Source organism: Cryptomeria japonica, chromosome 2 (genome assembly GCF_030272615.1).
Source record: "Cryptomeria japonica chromosome 2, Sugi_1.0, whole genome shotgun sequence".
Lineage (NCBI taxonomy): Eukaryota > Viridiplantae > Streptophyta > Pinopsida > Cupressales > Cupressaceae > Cryptomeria > Cryptomeria japonica.
In genome coordinates this window covers 109,160,139-109,174,584 of record NC_081406.1, presented here as the reverse complement: position 1 = coordinate 109,174,584, position 14,446 = coordinate 109,160,139, and the positions used below count along the sequence as shown (strand labels likewise).

Below are 14,446 nucleotides of genomic sequence, written 5' to 3'. Positions count from 1 at the left end.
AACAATTATCAACCAACAATCTTTCTCAGCTCAGAAAGCACTCCAAATTTCTTTTCTCGAATGTGTTAGGGTAAAAATAACAAAGTAAACACTCACTATTGTCAAAAGTTGCTAGTGCAACTTTTACATCTTTTTGGGTTCATTGTGTCAACTAATCTCTCCAATGGCTAACTGATTCAAAATATAGTTAGAACCATTTGGAAGGAGTGTAAGGGATATAAATGTGTCTTTCTCTGACCGAAGGGAGGTTGATGGATGTAATTTTGGAGAAGAAATAATAGAACTTGCTATGTTTTCTGCACTTTTTCACATTTTTGTTATAACGGCCACTTTGTACGGTCGAGTATAGTGCTCCCATGGTACAAACCCAACATTACTAGAATGGGGAGAGAGTCTAATTTCATTTCCAACCAATTTGGGCTTGATCCACTAAGGGAAGACAAAGTTAGAGACATTTGACTATAAATAGGTCTGAAACCCTCACTATCTAGGGGTTTTGGACAAAAATGTACATAACTTAGCATTCCCTTGTCAAATAAATCTGTAACTTTGGGGAATGCTAGGTATTAGAGTTTTTTTTCATATTTTGGTAGTGGTAGGGCAAGCCATGTCAGTGGCAAGTGGATTTTTATGACTGTGGGTCTGGCAACCTCATGTGACAGACCGAGAAGGAGGGTTTGGAGTGCAAATTTTGTTGCAGTGATAAATTTAAGAGGTTTAGGCACTATTCAAGGTTGGAAACTTTAGTTTGAAGTTGTTTGTGATATGTACCAAGTGGTGCCATCTTTGTGTGTAACATTCTTAATGCATTTGACTTTTGTGGGAGTCCTAATGGAGGCTTAAAGAAGTAGGACAATCTTGAGATTGGATGTTTGGTTGAATCAATGGTCCTTAACCCTTGCTGCTATTGTTTGGCCATGATTGGAGACTTCTTAAATACCCTTGGTCAATTCCTACATTCCTCATTGAAAGAGTTATGCCCATGAGTATTTGGAGTAACCTACTAGGACTGATTTGGCATCATCATTGTTGGTAATTACAAGACCACCTTGAGTTTGTGTAAATGGTGTCCTTGTGTTGTTTTGAGGGTATCCTGTTGCAGTCTAGACCTAGAATGGTTGTGCACACCTTTGATTGTAATGCTTCATTGTGTTCCTTTGGCCTTAGATCAAGGTATCAATATTATCCTAGAACAAGAGGATTTGTTGAAAGAGTGTCCATGATGGTTTGTTGGTCTAACTGATCCATTTGAAGGTTGTAAAGGTTTTAGTGTAGGTTTCCTTTGCATCAAAACCCTAGCGCAAAAAAACAAGAGCTACGAAAGCAACAAGAGAAAAACCTACCTCTAGAAAGAAATGTTGCACACCCACTTTCAGATCAAAGAAATCACCTAAGAAACCTCCTCACATGCACACTCATAAGCTCTACAAATTGGAAAACAATCAAAAGAAAAGTGAGGAAATGATCCCAAATTTGAGTTTATATAGGCTTAAAAAAGGTGCATTTAATGTGAACTAGGGTGGGTGAGGAGATGATGCCCCTTTGGGGGTAGCAGGTGCGCTTGGGAAAACTAAAATGTATACCTCCAACGCCCCATCCTTGAAAGAGACTGTCAAGAGTTGGGGATAGAAAGATCCCTGATCCCTACCTTGGGAGGAAAAAGTAGAGATAAAGTCGGTGGTCAGGGATCCCCACCTCCAAAACAAAAAAGGGATCTTTAAACCCCAATCCCTGCAAGCTCAGAAAGAATGCAGAGAGGAAAGGAACACAAAAAAGGGAAAAAAGAAGGAAGAGGAAAAAATTAAAGAAGAAATAGTAGAAAGAGAAAGGAAGGAAGACAAGAAACGAGAGTGAAAGCTCAAAATAAAAAGGAGGTCCCCTGTTTTCTCAAGTGAGAAACATGGCGTGAGTTGTGGAGGCACAACAATATCATACAATTTTTTTATTTTACATTCTATTCATTCTTTGCATGTACGACTTGTAGTGTGCAATTATATTTTATTTTTAGAATATAAGAGTTACAATGAATATTACCTATCATGTACCATACTACAAGTTTTTTAGGTATTTTAATTGTACAAGTGCTTTCAAGTGTGTGCCCCAAACCCTAAACCATGCCCCCTCTTCATAGTTAGTGACCACAAAAGTGATTATTGACACCTTTAGTCTAGAGGGCTACTATAAGTTACAATCTCTAGTGGGTTGCATGTTGTTTAAAGCCTATCTCTATCTCACACACCTCCTTCATAAATTGGCATGTGGCCCCTCAACTTGTTATAAAGTACTTTGCAATGTACCATTACCTACATTAACATAAAACCAATAATCCTTATTTCACATAGTTTGGTAACTTTAATGAATCCATTATTTTAGTAGGGTTTTGGAAGCCACTACATTTAGCAACAATTTTAGCAATCCCACTTTTTTTTTTAGATTTAGCTATTATAGAGTAAAATTTTGGTTGTGCTCTAAAGTTAATTGCGGTTCCATTTATCTTTATAAGCACTTTGCATGAAAATAGGAATAAATTTTACCTAGATTGCCAAAAATTGACTTCTTATAAGTGTTAGAAGGATATTTCTAAGCTCTACATTCTAATATACATATTTTTAATAATTCTGATCAAGGTGATTGTGATTTTATTTTAAAAATATATCTTCTAGATATGCATTATAATTAGACTAAGATAAAGTGCCAAAACTTTTTAATGGTCAAGGGATTTCTAACAATTGGTGTTTATATATTTCATGAATGGACATATAGTTATATTTTGGAAGTATTCTTGATTTTATTTGTTAGTCTAATTTCTTAATCTAATTTTAGGAGTTAACATTCATATAAAAAAATCCTATACAAATCAAATTGGGTAAATGGAACTTTAAGTCTTAGTGAAAAATCTTAGAGAATTTTATATGGTTCAAACTCTTGACAATTGTTTATGGATTGGTTCTTAAACCCACTTATTTTTAGTTATGGAAGAACTAGATTGATTATGTATTAGGACTAATTTTAAGATGTTGACACCACTCAAATTGGGATCCCTCATGAACTATAAAATATAATCTAGATGATGTATGGTGACTTTAGTGAATGCCCATTTTTGGATGATCGTACAATATATATTTTTATACCTCTTATTGAATTTCACCCATATCATCATGATATAGTTGTAATGTTTAAATCTTGAGAAAATATTTAATTTTAAGATAACATATGGACTTTATATAATTCTCTTGAGACTTTAATTGATTCTATGACTAAGGAATCCTCTATAGTAGTACTTACAAATATTTTTATTGTTTATTTGAAGCATTTAATGTGGACACTAAATAGTGGGATTAGAAGTGATTAATGCCATGCTCTAATATATTTTACCATCATCTTCTAATGAGCTTATTTTTTCCTTATCAAGCTTCTTGTGATTCAATTTAGTAAGACCATTATTATTTATAGGCGGTTTATTAAGGCAAGTACTTTATATCTAATTTTAATAATTATTTTATGAGTCCTACATTGCAAATATAGAGGAAACCTTCGAATATTTGAATTTACTTGTTGATGGTAGTTCTATTGTATTCATTATCCCTTAATCTTAGGTTCCTATTTTATAGTTGTTTCCATAGTACTTTGAGTTATCACTATCTTTAATTATCTACTTAGGATACTTAATTTGTATGTTATGTCTTTATGAACTTATGCATTATATTCTCCCTCCAATATTGAAGAGTATGCGACATTTTGTGCTTAGGATTTAGGGGCTCCACATTTTCTATTATCCCTTAAGGGAACTTAACGTGTTGTAAAAGCTTTGGTGGATCGCCTTAGACTTAGGTTTTCTTATATTTGTTTCTTTATATCCCTTTCCTTTCCCCTTGAATTAAAAAGAAGAGTTAGCTTCTAAAATCTCTAAGGTTGTTTAGTGAAACACAATTCCTCCCCCTTTCATTGAACTTCCTATAAGGTTCTTTCCCTGAAGTGTTAGCTTTAAGGATCAACAATTAATTTGATTATGCCACTAAGCATAATAAAAGATTGAACAATATTTTTGTTGATTGGTCAAGCAAATATTTTCCTATGAACAATATGCATAGGTGTGATCCTCCTAGTTTTAGTTATTTATAATTATCACTATAAATTTTAATTTAATTTAGAGACATGAACGATCTCAAATAGTCTATGTTGGGATAAATTTGAATTATAATACCTTTTCTCAATAAGGTTTGAATGATCTTTAGTCTATTGGAGCTATAGATCTCTTTACTATCTGTATATGGTGAAAATGGATAGCAATAAACAACAATATTGAAAGACTAAAATGGATTCAACCACAAAACCCTAGCCTAACAATGAACAAAGATCCACCATAACATATGAAGATAACCTAAGACAATGCAAATAACTCAAAATCACAAAGATTATACCATCACATGTCCACTAGGGTTTAGATCTCCATTCTTCCTATCTCCATTGATCTTGTTTGATATGCTTGCTCTCAGATTTTTGTATGCACAAGAGCTCAACAAAGAACGGAATGTGGTTGCAAGTAGAATTGTAGTGTAGTCAATTGATCAAGTAGTTAGGGTTAGACAATGAAGAAAGCATCTCCTTAAATAGAAGACACAATAAGAAATGGAGGGTTAAGATTGAGAGGTGTAAAAAGAGAGGTCGGCTAGGATTAAAGGGTAGGTATAAGAAATACCAAAATAATGAAAGAGGTAGGTAGTGTAGGAATTAAGAGATGAATGACATGTGTCATGTGTAGAAAAAGATAATGAATTAATTAAATAAATAAAGATTTATTTAATTAATAGAAGAATAAGACAATTAAATAAATAAAAATATTTATTTAATTTAGGAAAAAGGGGTAATTTAAATAAATAAATGTATTTATTTAAATGAGAAATAAGGCTAGAAGAGGATAAATGAATTAATTAAATAAATAAAGATTTATTTAATTAATAGAAGAATTAGGCTTAGATAATTAAATAAATAAAATATTTATTTAATTAGACATGACAATTTTAGGTGTCTACACTATCAACATTAGAAACCAAAGTGTAATAATAGTAAAGTCCATATAATGATTTGTAGCATTTAAGATTCATTGATCTTATAAGGCCTTATTAGAGACGGTGCATCCATATTGGTACCACTAATACACCTCATATGTGGAAATTTTGCTAAAATCTGGGACCACTAGTTATTAGTCAAGATCATGATTTTTCTAAAGAAATAATTCTCTTGATTATCATCATATGATGTGATCTATAGTGAAATGATGTTAATAAAGATTGAAAAATTCAACACCATTTTCAAATAGAAGAATTATAGAGGCTCATTATTGAAGGTTATCTTTTTAACAAAGTAGAAGATTTGACATAATCCTAGAGGATGTCTATAAATATGACATCCTAAAATTTAATTTAGACTCTTTGACACATAATTCAGTAGACAATTTTTTATTTTTTATTTTAATTAAATCGACTCAAAATAAATAGAAAATAAATTCAAATTTGGAGAGATTCAATTGTACCAACAATTCTATCTAAAAATGAAATATTACCAATATTTATATCCAAGACATATTAATGAATGAAATATTAAATATTAAATATATAGATGAATTGAAACTCAAATAAAAAGACATAAAAAAGTTATCCAAATTCAATTAACTTATAAACTTAAATATCTAATTAAAAATCAAATCAACATATCTAAGATAATTTAAAAAAACACACATTCCAACTTTCAATTATAGAAAACTCCACCATTGATACCTCTCCCATATGCCACTAAAGCAAATTAAATGTTATACTTTAATTTTGAATGTATGAGATCAATTGTCTCCACATCCAAACTAGCTCTCCCAAATAAAATGACATGTCTAATTTTGCCCCCACATGTAATATCTACTCATATTAAATGGACTTATTAGTCAATATGAACATATACCACACTCACTTAATCTTTTCAAAGTTAGTTCAAAAGTGTTTTTCAATCCCATAAGCATAGGTAAAAATTTATTCCACACACCCAAATGAAAATTCAAACATTATAAATTGACTCAAATGAATAATTATCATCCAAATAACCCCATCAACTTTGCCACCAATCCAAAGCCAACTTACTCCCAATCACATGCAAGCACTATATTCCCTCCCCCACCTAAGAAAGACACATATTCTAATTTTAAAAGGTATAATTAAATTTTTTTAAAAAAAAGGTTAGTATGGTAGATGAAGTCTTTTTAAAAGAAATTTAATAATGAAAATATAAACATTTATGTATTTTTGAACTTAAAAAGTTTACATAATTTTAAAAAGGCAAGAATTTTTTTATTTATAAAACAACACACATATGATACATTATTACTATAAATCATATATTTTCAATACATTTTTAAAAATAAAACAAAATTTATTGATTGTACTCATAAATCATATATATTCAGTACATAATTTCCAAAACAATATCCAAAATTTCACACACTTCCTGTCACAACCTAGGCCCATGTGCGAAGGGTGGAATAATGGAATGATCTGTATTCGATCTGGTTCAGATTTGTAGTCGAATGTACATTTTTTTCATTACCATACGACTGGTTTACATTGTAAAAAGCTAGTCCACAACCCTTATATAACAATTCAAAACTGCCAAAAAAATCTAAAGCGACATCCCCATAATCTGATTGTAATCCAAAATAGATTACTCAGTCAACATATTGTCATTTTGTGAGCCTCCTTGTCATCTTGATCTGTTATAGCCGGCGACACATATTGTAATGCTACAGTTTTTGCCGCCAGCCTTTTGGACTTCAAGGAGATTTGGCGCGTGAGTCCAAAATCTTTGATTCCCTTTAATACAATCTCCAAAATGTACAGCCATTTATGCGGTGAATCATATCGAATACTCTTTAATTGTGTAATATATGATCATCAATGTCGATGAAATGCCTCAATTGATTGCAGTATGGCTGTGACTCATGCCGATCTGGCCATTGACCGCAGTTGCAGATCTATTGGCAGCAAATTGGGGACATGGGTCATGATTATCTGCACTCTTTTGGGCCTCCTGGCATTTGTATTTGGGCTGCTTGCAGAGATCACCAAAACAGAGGTATGAGAATTCTTGATGTTCATGATTTGTATGTGGAATTAAGGCTGACTGAATTGATGGGTGTTTGTGGAAATTGCAGACTGTGTGGATTACAGGGGAGGTGGGAAGTGGGGGTTATGTAAGGTGCATGTATGTTGACAGTGGTAGGTCAGCTCTTGTCAGTGGGGTGGGGTCAATGTTGGCTATGGGGGTGGCAATGGGTATAGGCCAAGCATATATGTGGATGGCCCTCTGTACTGCTTCTGCAACTGATACATTTCGTCCATTGGCGGCATGGACAGAATCTGATTCTAACCATTACACTATCTTCAGATGGCAGGCTCTGGCCTCCTTTGTTCTCTCATGGTTGGTATTGCAGAGTTTTACATCTTACCCTTATGCAAAGTGATAACTAATTGTCCTATATTAAATCTTGTCTTTCATTACATAACCTTTTTGTTAAGAACTGGTAAAACTTCCTTCAATTCTTAAATGGAACACTAAGCAGTAACATGATTATGCTGAAATGTTTAGAATCTTTGAAAGGTGGACATTAATGGAAACAATTCTTTGTTTTTTATATGGAAGATCAACTGTCATTAGGACTAATTTTATAACTGTGATCATACCTTGAATTCTCCCTATCATTTGAATCGGGGTAAAAAGTTGTGATCACTGGCAATGTTTTTGAATGGCTCAACCATCCAATTTAACAGGAGCAGCTATGCAGTCATATATTTCATCGAAATATATGTATGAAAAAGTGTATCAGAAGATGTGTCCCTTATATTTCTGGCGAAATATGACTGCATAGGCAGTTCCCAATTTAAGTGGGGTGATTATGAAAACAATCTTAAGAAAATGGTGGACAGTTTATTCTTCCTTCGCGTACACAATTTGCCGAAGTAAAGAAGAATTTAAATTAATTAAAAATCTATACAAGCATGCAAACAATCTTCTAATCAAGTGGATACACTTCGATTAGAGAAGAGTTTTAGGTGTAGTTTCTAAAGGCTCAGATTCACAATCAGGCTTATAATCAAGCAGAGTTAGTGCTTTTTTATTGGAGATTATATCCTACAGGGTTGGGATTCCAAATACCCCAATCGTACAGGAAATGGGGAAGTACTCTGAAGAGTAAAAGATCAACGGTCTCATCCTTGTCAGTGTACATTACAAAATGGTTTTTCCTCTGGGTGTATGATACTGGTGCGTGGTTTTTATCAGTTGGCTTTAGGTTTTGGTGTTTCTGATCTGCAATCTCCATTGTTTCTGCTGTATATCCCTCCTTGCTGTACTCCTACGAGGACTTCCCTAAACTTCTGTTGCAACAGTGGTTTTTGAGATTTACAACGGTAAATGAGTTTTCTAGCTCATCTACGATAATCTTAACAATCTCTCCCAATGCTTAAAGTTTTTTTTTTCAAATCCTTGTGATCCGTTTTATAAAATAAAATTAGCTTGAATGTTTGTGGATTTTTTTTTTCAAACTCTGATTTATCATGGGAATGAACAAGAAAAAATGAATCAATTCTCTGAAATTGTCAAACAGATTTAAACATCTGACCCATCCTAGAGGATTTTGCTAATGAACTTCAAGGAAACCCCTGCACCGTAATGATAATAGGAGCAGCAAGGCTCTCGGTTGAAATTTGGTCCTTCCTCTTCAGCTTCAGCCCAAAATATCCCCCTAGAAGATTTTTCTCTTAAATTGATTTTAGGGGATCCTCTGCATCACAAGGATAAAACAATTAACCTGGCTCTACTAGATTGAAATTTTAGAATCATCTTCCTCTCAAAAACAAATTTTCTCAAAACTTTCCTTATGTCATTTATACTTTTGATACAAATTTGTTTTTTTCTTTTTAGTTTATTATTCTGATGATGGACGATCCGAAATATTGATTGAAAAAGATAAAACACAGTTACAATCCAGAACCATTAAGCATATTAACATAACTATGAGACCTTAATGTCTTTTATGTCGAATACAATTTATTACTATAAGGAAGCTCTTGAGTTAATATCTTCTGCTTGTGTAACTTACACTTTTGTTTGCCATTAGCCCATGGACGGCTTCTACTACATTTTCCTGAGACTTTGTGTGCTCATTTTGTGTTGTTGGGAGTGTGGATTCAGGATATCTTTTGCAGTGGCAGCTGTGCTTCTGATCATTGGAATTGCAGTGGAAGCAGGGCATACAGAAAGACAGAATGTGGTAAGATATAAATGTACAGTGGTGAGAGAAGGAGTGTTTGCAGCAGCAGGAGTATTTGGGCTGTTTGCAACTTGTATGGGAGTTGCATTCTATGCTAGTGCAGTACAGACAGAGAGATTGCAGGAGGAAGAAGACAATGTACGCAGAGAGATTATGGAGCTCACCATTCACTACACACCAACTTCGCCTCCATCACCATCCATACAACAACATCCTACCTTTTCTGGTGACCTGCAGAAATGATCATCCCACTGGGCTTTGATTTAGTGCAATTTTGGAGCCATATTGAACATTCTTGCTAATAGCTTCTACATCTAAACTTCAAAACAAGTTATGTCCACTTGGTTTATCTGCAAATCCTTATCCATGGGTCTTTTCATATTTTTTATCCATTGTACCAGTCAAGACAGTTTAGCTATTTTTTCCCAAAAAACCTGAATGGGATTTGAAAATCTTTTGTTTGTGCCTTCTACCATCATACAAACTCAATTCCAAAATCCTTGACCTTGCCTGAATTTCTACTCTGTACACAATGGTAGATTCAAACACTTCTGAGTTGTCAGGGAATAGATCATTGTTTTGGAGAAAGTCAATGAGGCAAAACCATAATGATGAAAAATGGCATTTGCAGAGTGAATGGAAAGAAGTGTAATTTGAGCAAGAGGCAGATTTCAGTTGGAGGATCAAGTCACAAATACATCAACTCCTCAGTTTTCAGTACTTATTTTGGGCTTCTATCCATCAGTAAAATGGAGGCTTCGGGAAGCAATGACAAGTTCATTGTAATATTTTTCTTTTGGGATGATGGTTATTTTAGTTTGATAGGGAAATTTTTATTCAGAGGACATGAGCCAATAGGTTAGTATTAATGTCTATTAAAAAGGAAAACTCCGGTTGGTTTGTTTATAGTTTTCACTTTTTAATTCGATTAATTAGTAAATAAATATGATTAAATATAAATAATTTATGAATATAATGTGTAGCATAGGAGTGAAATAAAATGGATTGAGTTTGATAAATTTTAATAGAAAGTACAATCATGTTATAAATAGTAATAATAAATGAAAAGATAGTTTGTTTAATTTTGTAATCAAATAATGATTAATGTTTAATGAAGACAATGAGATTTATGTGTCTCAGAATTTGAAAATGCTCAACATATTCATTTATGTGGAATAGAACCAAAATATTCTTCTATGTTTAGTTAAGTTTGTTTTATAGGCTCTAATTCATAGTTGCAACTTTGATTTGTACCCATAAACTTGATATTTAATGTTATCTAGATTATGTCTTATAAATTTTTAGGTAAATGAATTTCTAAACAGTAATATCTTCTTTTGTACTTATAGGATTTTTGTGTCGATCCGAGGTATTTAAAAATACTTTGATAGGTCACAAGCTTCTGTAATGTTAGAAATTGCATTCAATGATTTCACACTTATGTATTGTGCATGTGCCATTTATGAAAAGCCTATGATCAAAATTTCATGATCTCAACCTTATAGGTGATAATGATGAAGCATTTGTAGCCTATGGTTTGAATATCAGAAGAATTTGGTCAGACGATAAAATGACGAGTAGATGTCTACATGGCATGCTAACATCGGGGTACTTTTCGAATTTCAAAGAAGAATATTTCACGTAGTTTGTCCTTGACGTGTATCATAGCAACAAAACTATCTATAAAAACTCCTCCTTCCCATTCAACTGAGTGAAACCCAATATTTTCCTCATTCTCACAACTTTTTGGAAGCTCTTGAACACTTCTTACCTCCACTCTCTCCTTCTCTCACATAACAAAAAATTGTCAAAAAACTCTTGTATCTCAAGCACTTATAGTAGTCAAGACTCCTCTCGTCTACAAGCATGTTATGTCTATTATATTGTTTCTCTTGCTCATTGTATTTGCAATATTGTCTATATGTCTTTTAGTTAGTGTGATAGGGGTTCTCCACAACGGGGTTTGTTTCTATCATACATCTATTTAATTTTATAAATTTGACTTGGCTTGTCTATTTCCAATCTTGTTGCAGCTATCGATAGAGGTTGAAAGACCAAAGACGTGGGTTTGACTGAGGCAAACTCCTATAGAGCCCCCAACATTTTTTCTCCTCTTGTGTGTAGGTTTGAAGATCTAATGGACTATATTCTTCTTATTGGGAAGTTACTAGCTATTTTGATCAAGACAACAACACAAGTGTGCAAACATTCGTACGATGTGTTGCCATCCATGGCCAAAAGCTAACCCATTTGGTGACAAAGTCTCTAAACTCTACAATTCCTATTTCTATTTCTATAGTTTAAATATTGTATCTTTTTATATATCAACATAATTAAGCAATTTCAATTTATCCCCTCTTTAAACTTCGTATCAATTTAATCTGATAAGACAAGTATTCTTTATTCAAAGTTTTAATGTTTTTTGATAGTGTATTTTTAAAGTAATATTTTGATATGCTAGAAGATGCCCTAGATGATTTCCTTGAGGTATTTCCTTCTAGTAAAAAAATTGTTACACAAACTTTTTGATTAGAATGTTCTTCTTCATAGAACGAGAAGTTCATTAATGTAATCATAGTCCCTACTGCCCCTAGTAGGAGTAAGAGACTAGTTACTTATGTGACTTCATCTAGTCCTTCTCCAAAGAAATTAATCCATATTCATAGTGTTCCTTTCAAATTCACCCACAAGACCTTCTCTTGAAATATACACAATCTACTTGGCTTCTTCTTATAGGACGATAGCCCATACTTATAATACTTGAAGGAATAGGCAAAATGTTGATCAACCAACTTCTCTATCACCTTCTCGACTTGATCTTCCTTAAGCACTTAAATTGTAGCCAAGTACCAAAGTGAATATGATCTTATCCCAACTCCACATTACTCCTATTAAGATCTCACTTTGGGAATTGCTTCAGACTACTCCAGTTTATCAAGATATGCTTTAGGAAGTGTTGCAAAAGATTCTCTCATTAGACTGACAAATGTAAATGCATTGATTAAACATATTCATGTAGATACATTGAATATTACATTCTATTTACATGATCTTACACCTATATAAGTACAAAAGTATGCATATAATTCCTTTATGATAATAGTATATATGAATAATATTGGCATCGGGCATACTTTGATTGATACTGTAAGTTTGGTACTCAATGTTTGTAGTTTAGATTTATCGCCTAAAATCAAGGTTGATCCAACTTCACTTGTAGCTTCTTCTTTGTTCATTTGAAGGTTCGATAACACTGGTAAACAAGCCTTGGGCATTGTGATTTTAGTTTTAAGGTTGGGTCATGTTACTATGCCCATCCCAGTGTATGTCGTGCCAGGACCGCTGCCATACAATCATCTCTTTGTAAGACCATGAATTCACTCTTTAAGAGTGGGTAAGTGCACCAAGATGGTGTGCAACAAGGGGGGTATAAGTGGACACCTTTTTTTTTCTTCTGAAATTAGCTAAAACCTGACTTGGAGGAACAATTTGAGACACGTCCACTCAAAATATGAAGATACTCAAAGAACAAATATTGTAGTACTCTGAATCTAGTTTCCAAACTAATAATTTTTTTCAAAATTGGATAAGATTAAGGGGGTCAAATCCTTAGTGCAATAAAAATAGTTCTTGATTTATTCTGAAAAACATAACATAGTGTTTGGCGTGCGCATCAAAAAAGTCATAGTTAGATTTAGTATTTTGACAAATCCTATGGTAGAAATATATCTAAGAGTGAGCACTAGAAGTTATGTATTTTTTTTTGTAATTTTATGTTGAGTATTTTTTAATTTTATTTTTATGATTATTCGAAACAAGCACATCCTAAAAATCAGGTACCTGTTCGTGTGCGAAACATAACTTGCACCAAAATATTCGAAAATACAATTTATTTTTTAAGTGTAAAGAATTAAGTGCAATACAATAATATATATTTTTAATTTTTTTTTGGATAAATAGATCAAAATTTATTAAAAAAATGGTACAGATATGTCTTTGAAAACTATGGAGACACTGGTAAAAGAAATTCAAGATTAATGTGTTAATATTGTTCAATTTTTAAAAAAATTATATGGTTAGAAAGCTCAGAAGATGTGTGAAATTATGGTGGCAATTTTAGAAATACCCACTTGGTAACATCTAACCTGATGACGATGAAGTTGAGAAATTAGATTGGAAGAAGAAAACACGTAAAAAGGAGGGTAAACAGGATCCCAAGCCTCAACCTTGCTATTCAAGCCTAAGTACAAGGCAAAATGCATACATGTTCTTTAAAGTAAAAATGAGTATGAGTTTTTTAAAACAAAAACGTGTTTGTATTTTTTAAAACATAAAAACGTGTACTGGTTTTTGAAAATAAAAAACACGTATGCATTATGTTTAGTAAGAAAAGAATGTACATGTTTTGCTTTAATAAAATTAGACTAGTAGCATGGACTTGTATGCAATGCATTTAGCGTTCCCTAAGGGTCATATGGTGTTGTTAGGGATCTTGTGGGGTCCTAATGGGGCCACACGTGTTAGAACACCATATGACCCATTAGGACACCATACGACCCCTTAGGACATCATATGGTCCTAAGGGGTCATGTGGTGTGCTAAGGGGTCATATGGTGTAGTTAAGGGTCATGTGGGGTTTTAATGGGGCCACACGTATTACAACGTATTACAACACCATATGACCCCTTAGGACACCATATGACCCCTTAGGACACCATATGGTCCTAAGGGGCCATATGGTGTGCTAAGGGGTCATATGGTGTTGTTAGGGGTCATGTGGGGTCCTAAGGGGCCACACATGTGTTACAACACTATATGACCCCTTAGGACACCATAGGACCCCTTAGGACATTATATGGTCCTAAGGGGCCATATGGTGTGCCAAGGGGTCACATGATGTTGTTAGGGGTCATGTGGGGTCCTAAGGGGCCACACATGTGTTACAACACCATATGACCCCTTAGCACACCATATGACCCCTTAGGACATCATATGCTCCTAAGGGGTCATGTGGTGTACTAAGGGGTCACATGATGTTGTTAGGGGTCATGTGGGGTCCTCATTGGGCCACACATGTGTTACAACACCACATGACCCCTTAGGACACCATATGACCCCTTAGGACATCATATG

General features: G+C 33.5%; 1 protein-coding gene across 2 annotated transcripts; it reads left to right on the top strand.

Annotated features, from left to right (window-relative positions):
- The first annotated feature begins 6,538 nt into the window (after positions 1-6,538).
- On the top strand, positions 6,539-10,295 carry LOC131054308 (protein MODIFYING WALL LIGNIN-1). Of its 2 annotated transcripts, none has more exons than XM_057988786.2 (4): positions 6,539-6,831; positions 7,008-7,116; positions 7,196-7,461; positions 9,235-10,295. In XM_057988786.2, exons 1-4 carry the CDS (start codon positions 6,782-6,784, stop codon positions 9,554-9,556), a joined length of 747 nt encoding a protein of 248 aa, XP_057844769.2. In that variant the 5' UTR covers positions 6,539-6,781; the 3' UTR covers positions 9,557-10,295. The 2 variants fall into 2 exon arrangements, with proteins under 2 accessions (XP_057844769.2, XP_057844770.2); XM_057988787.2 differs by having other exon boundaries at positions 6,546-6,875.
- Positions 10,296-14,446: the final 4,151 nt, after the last annotated feature.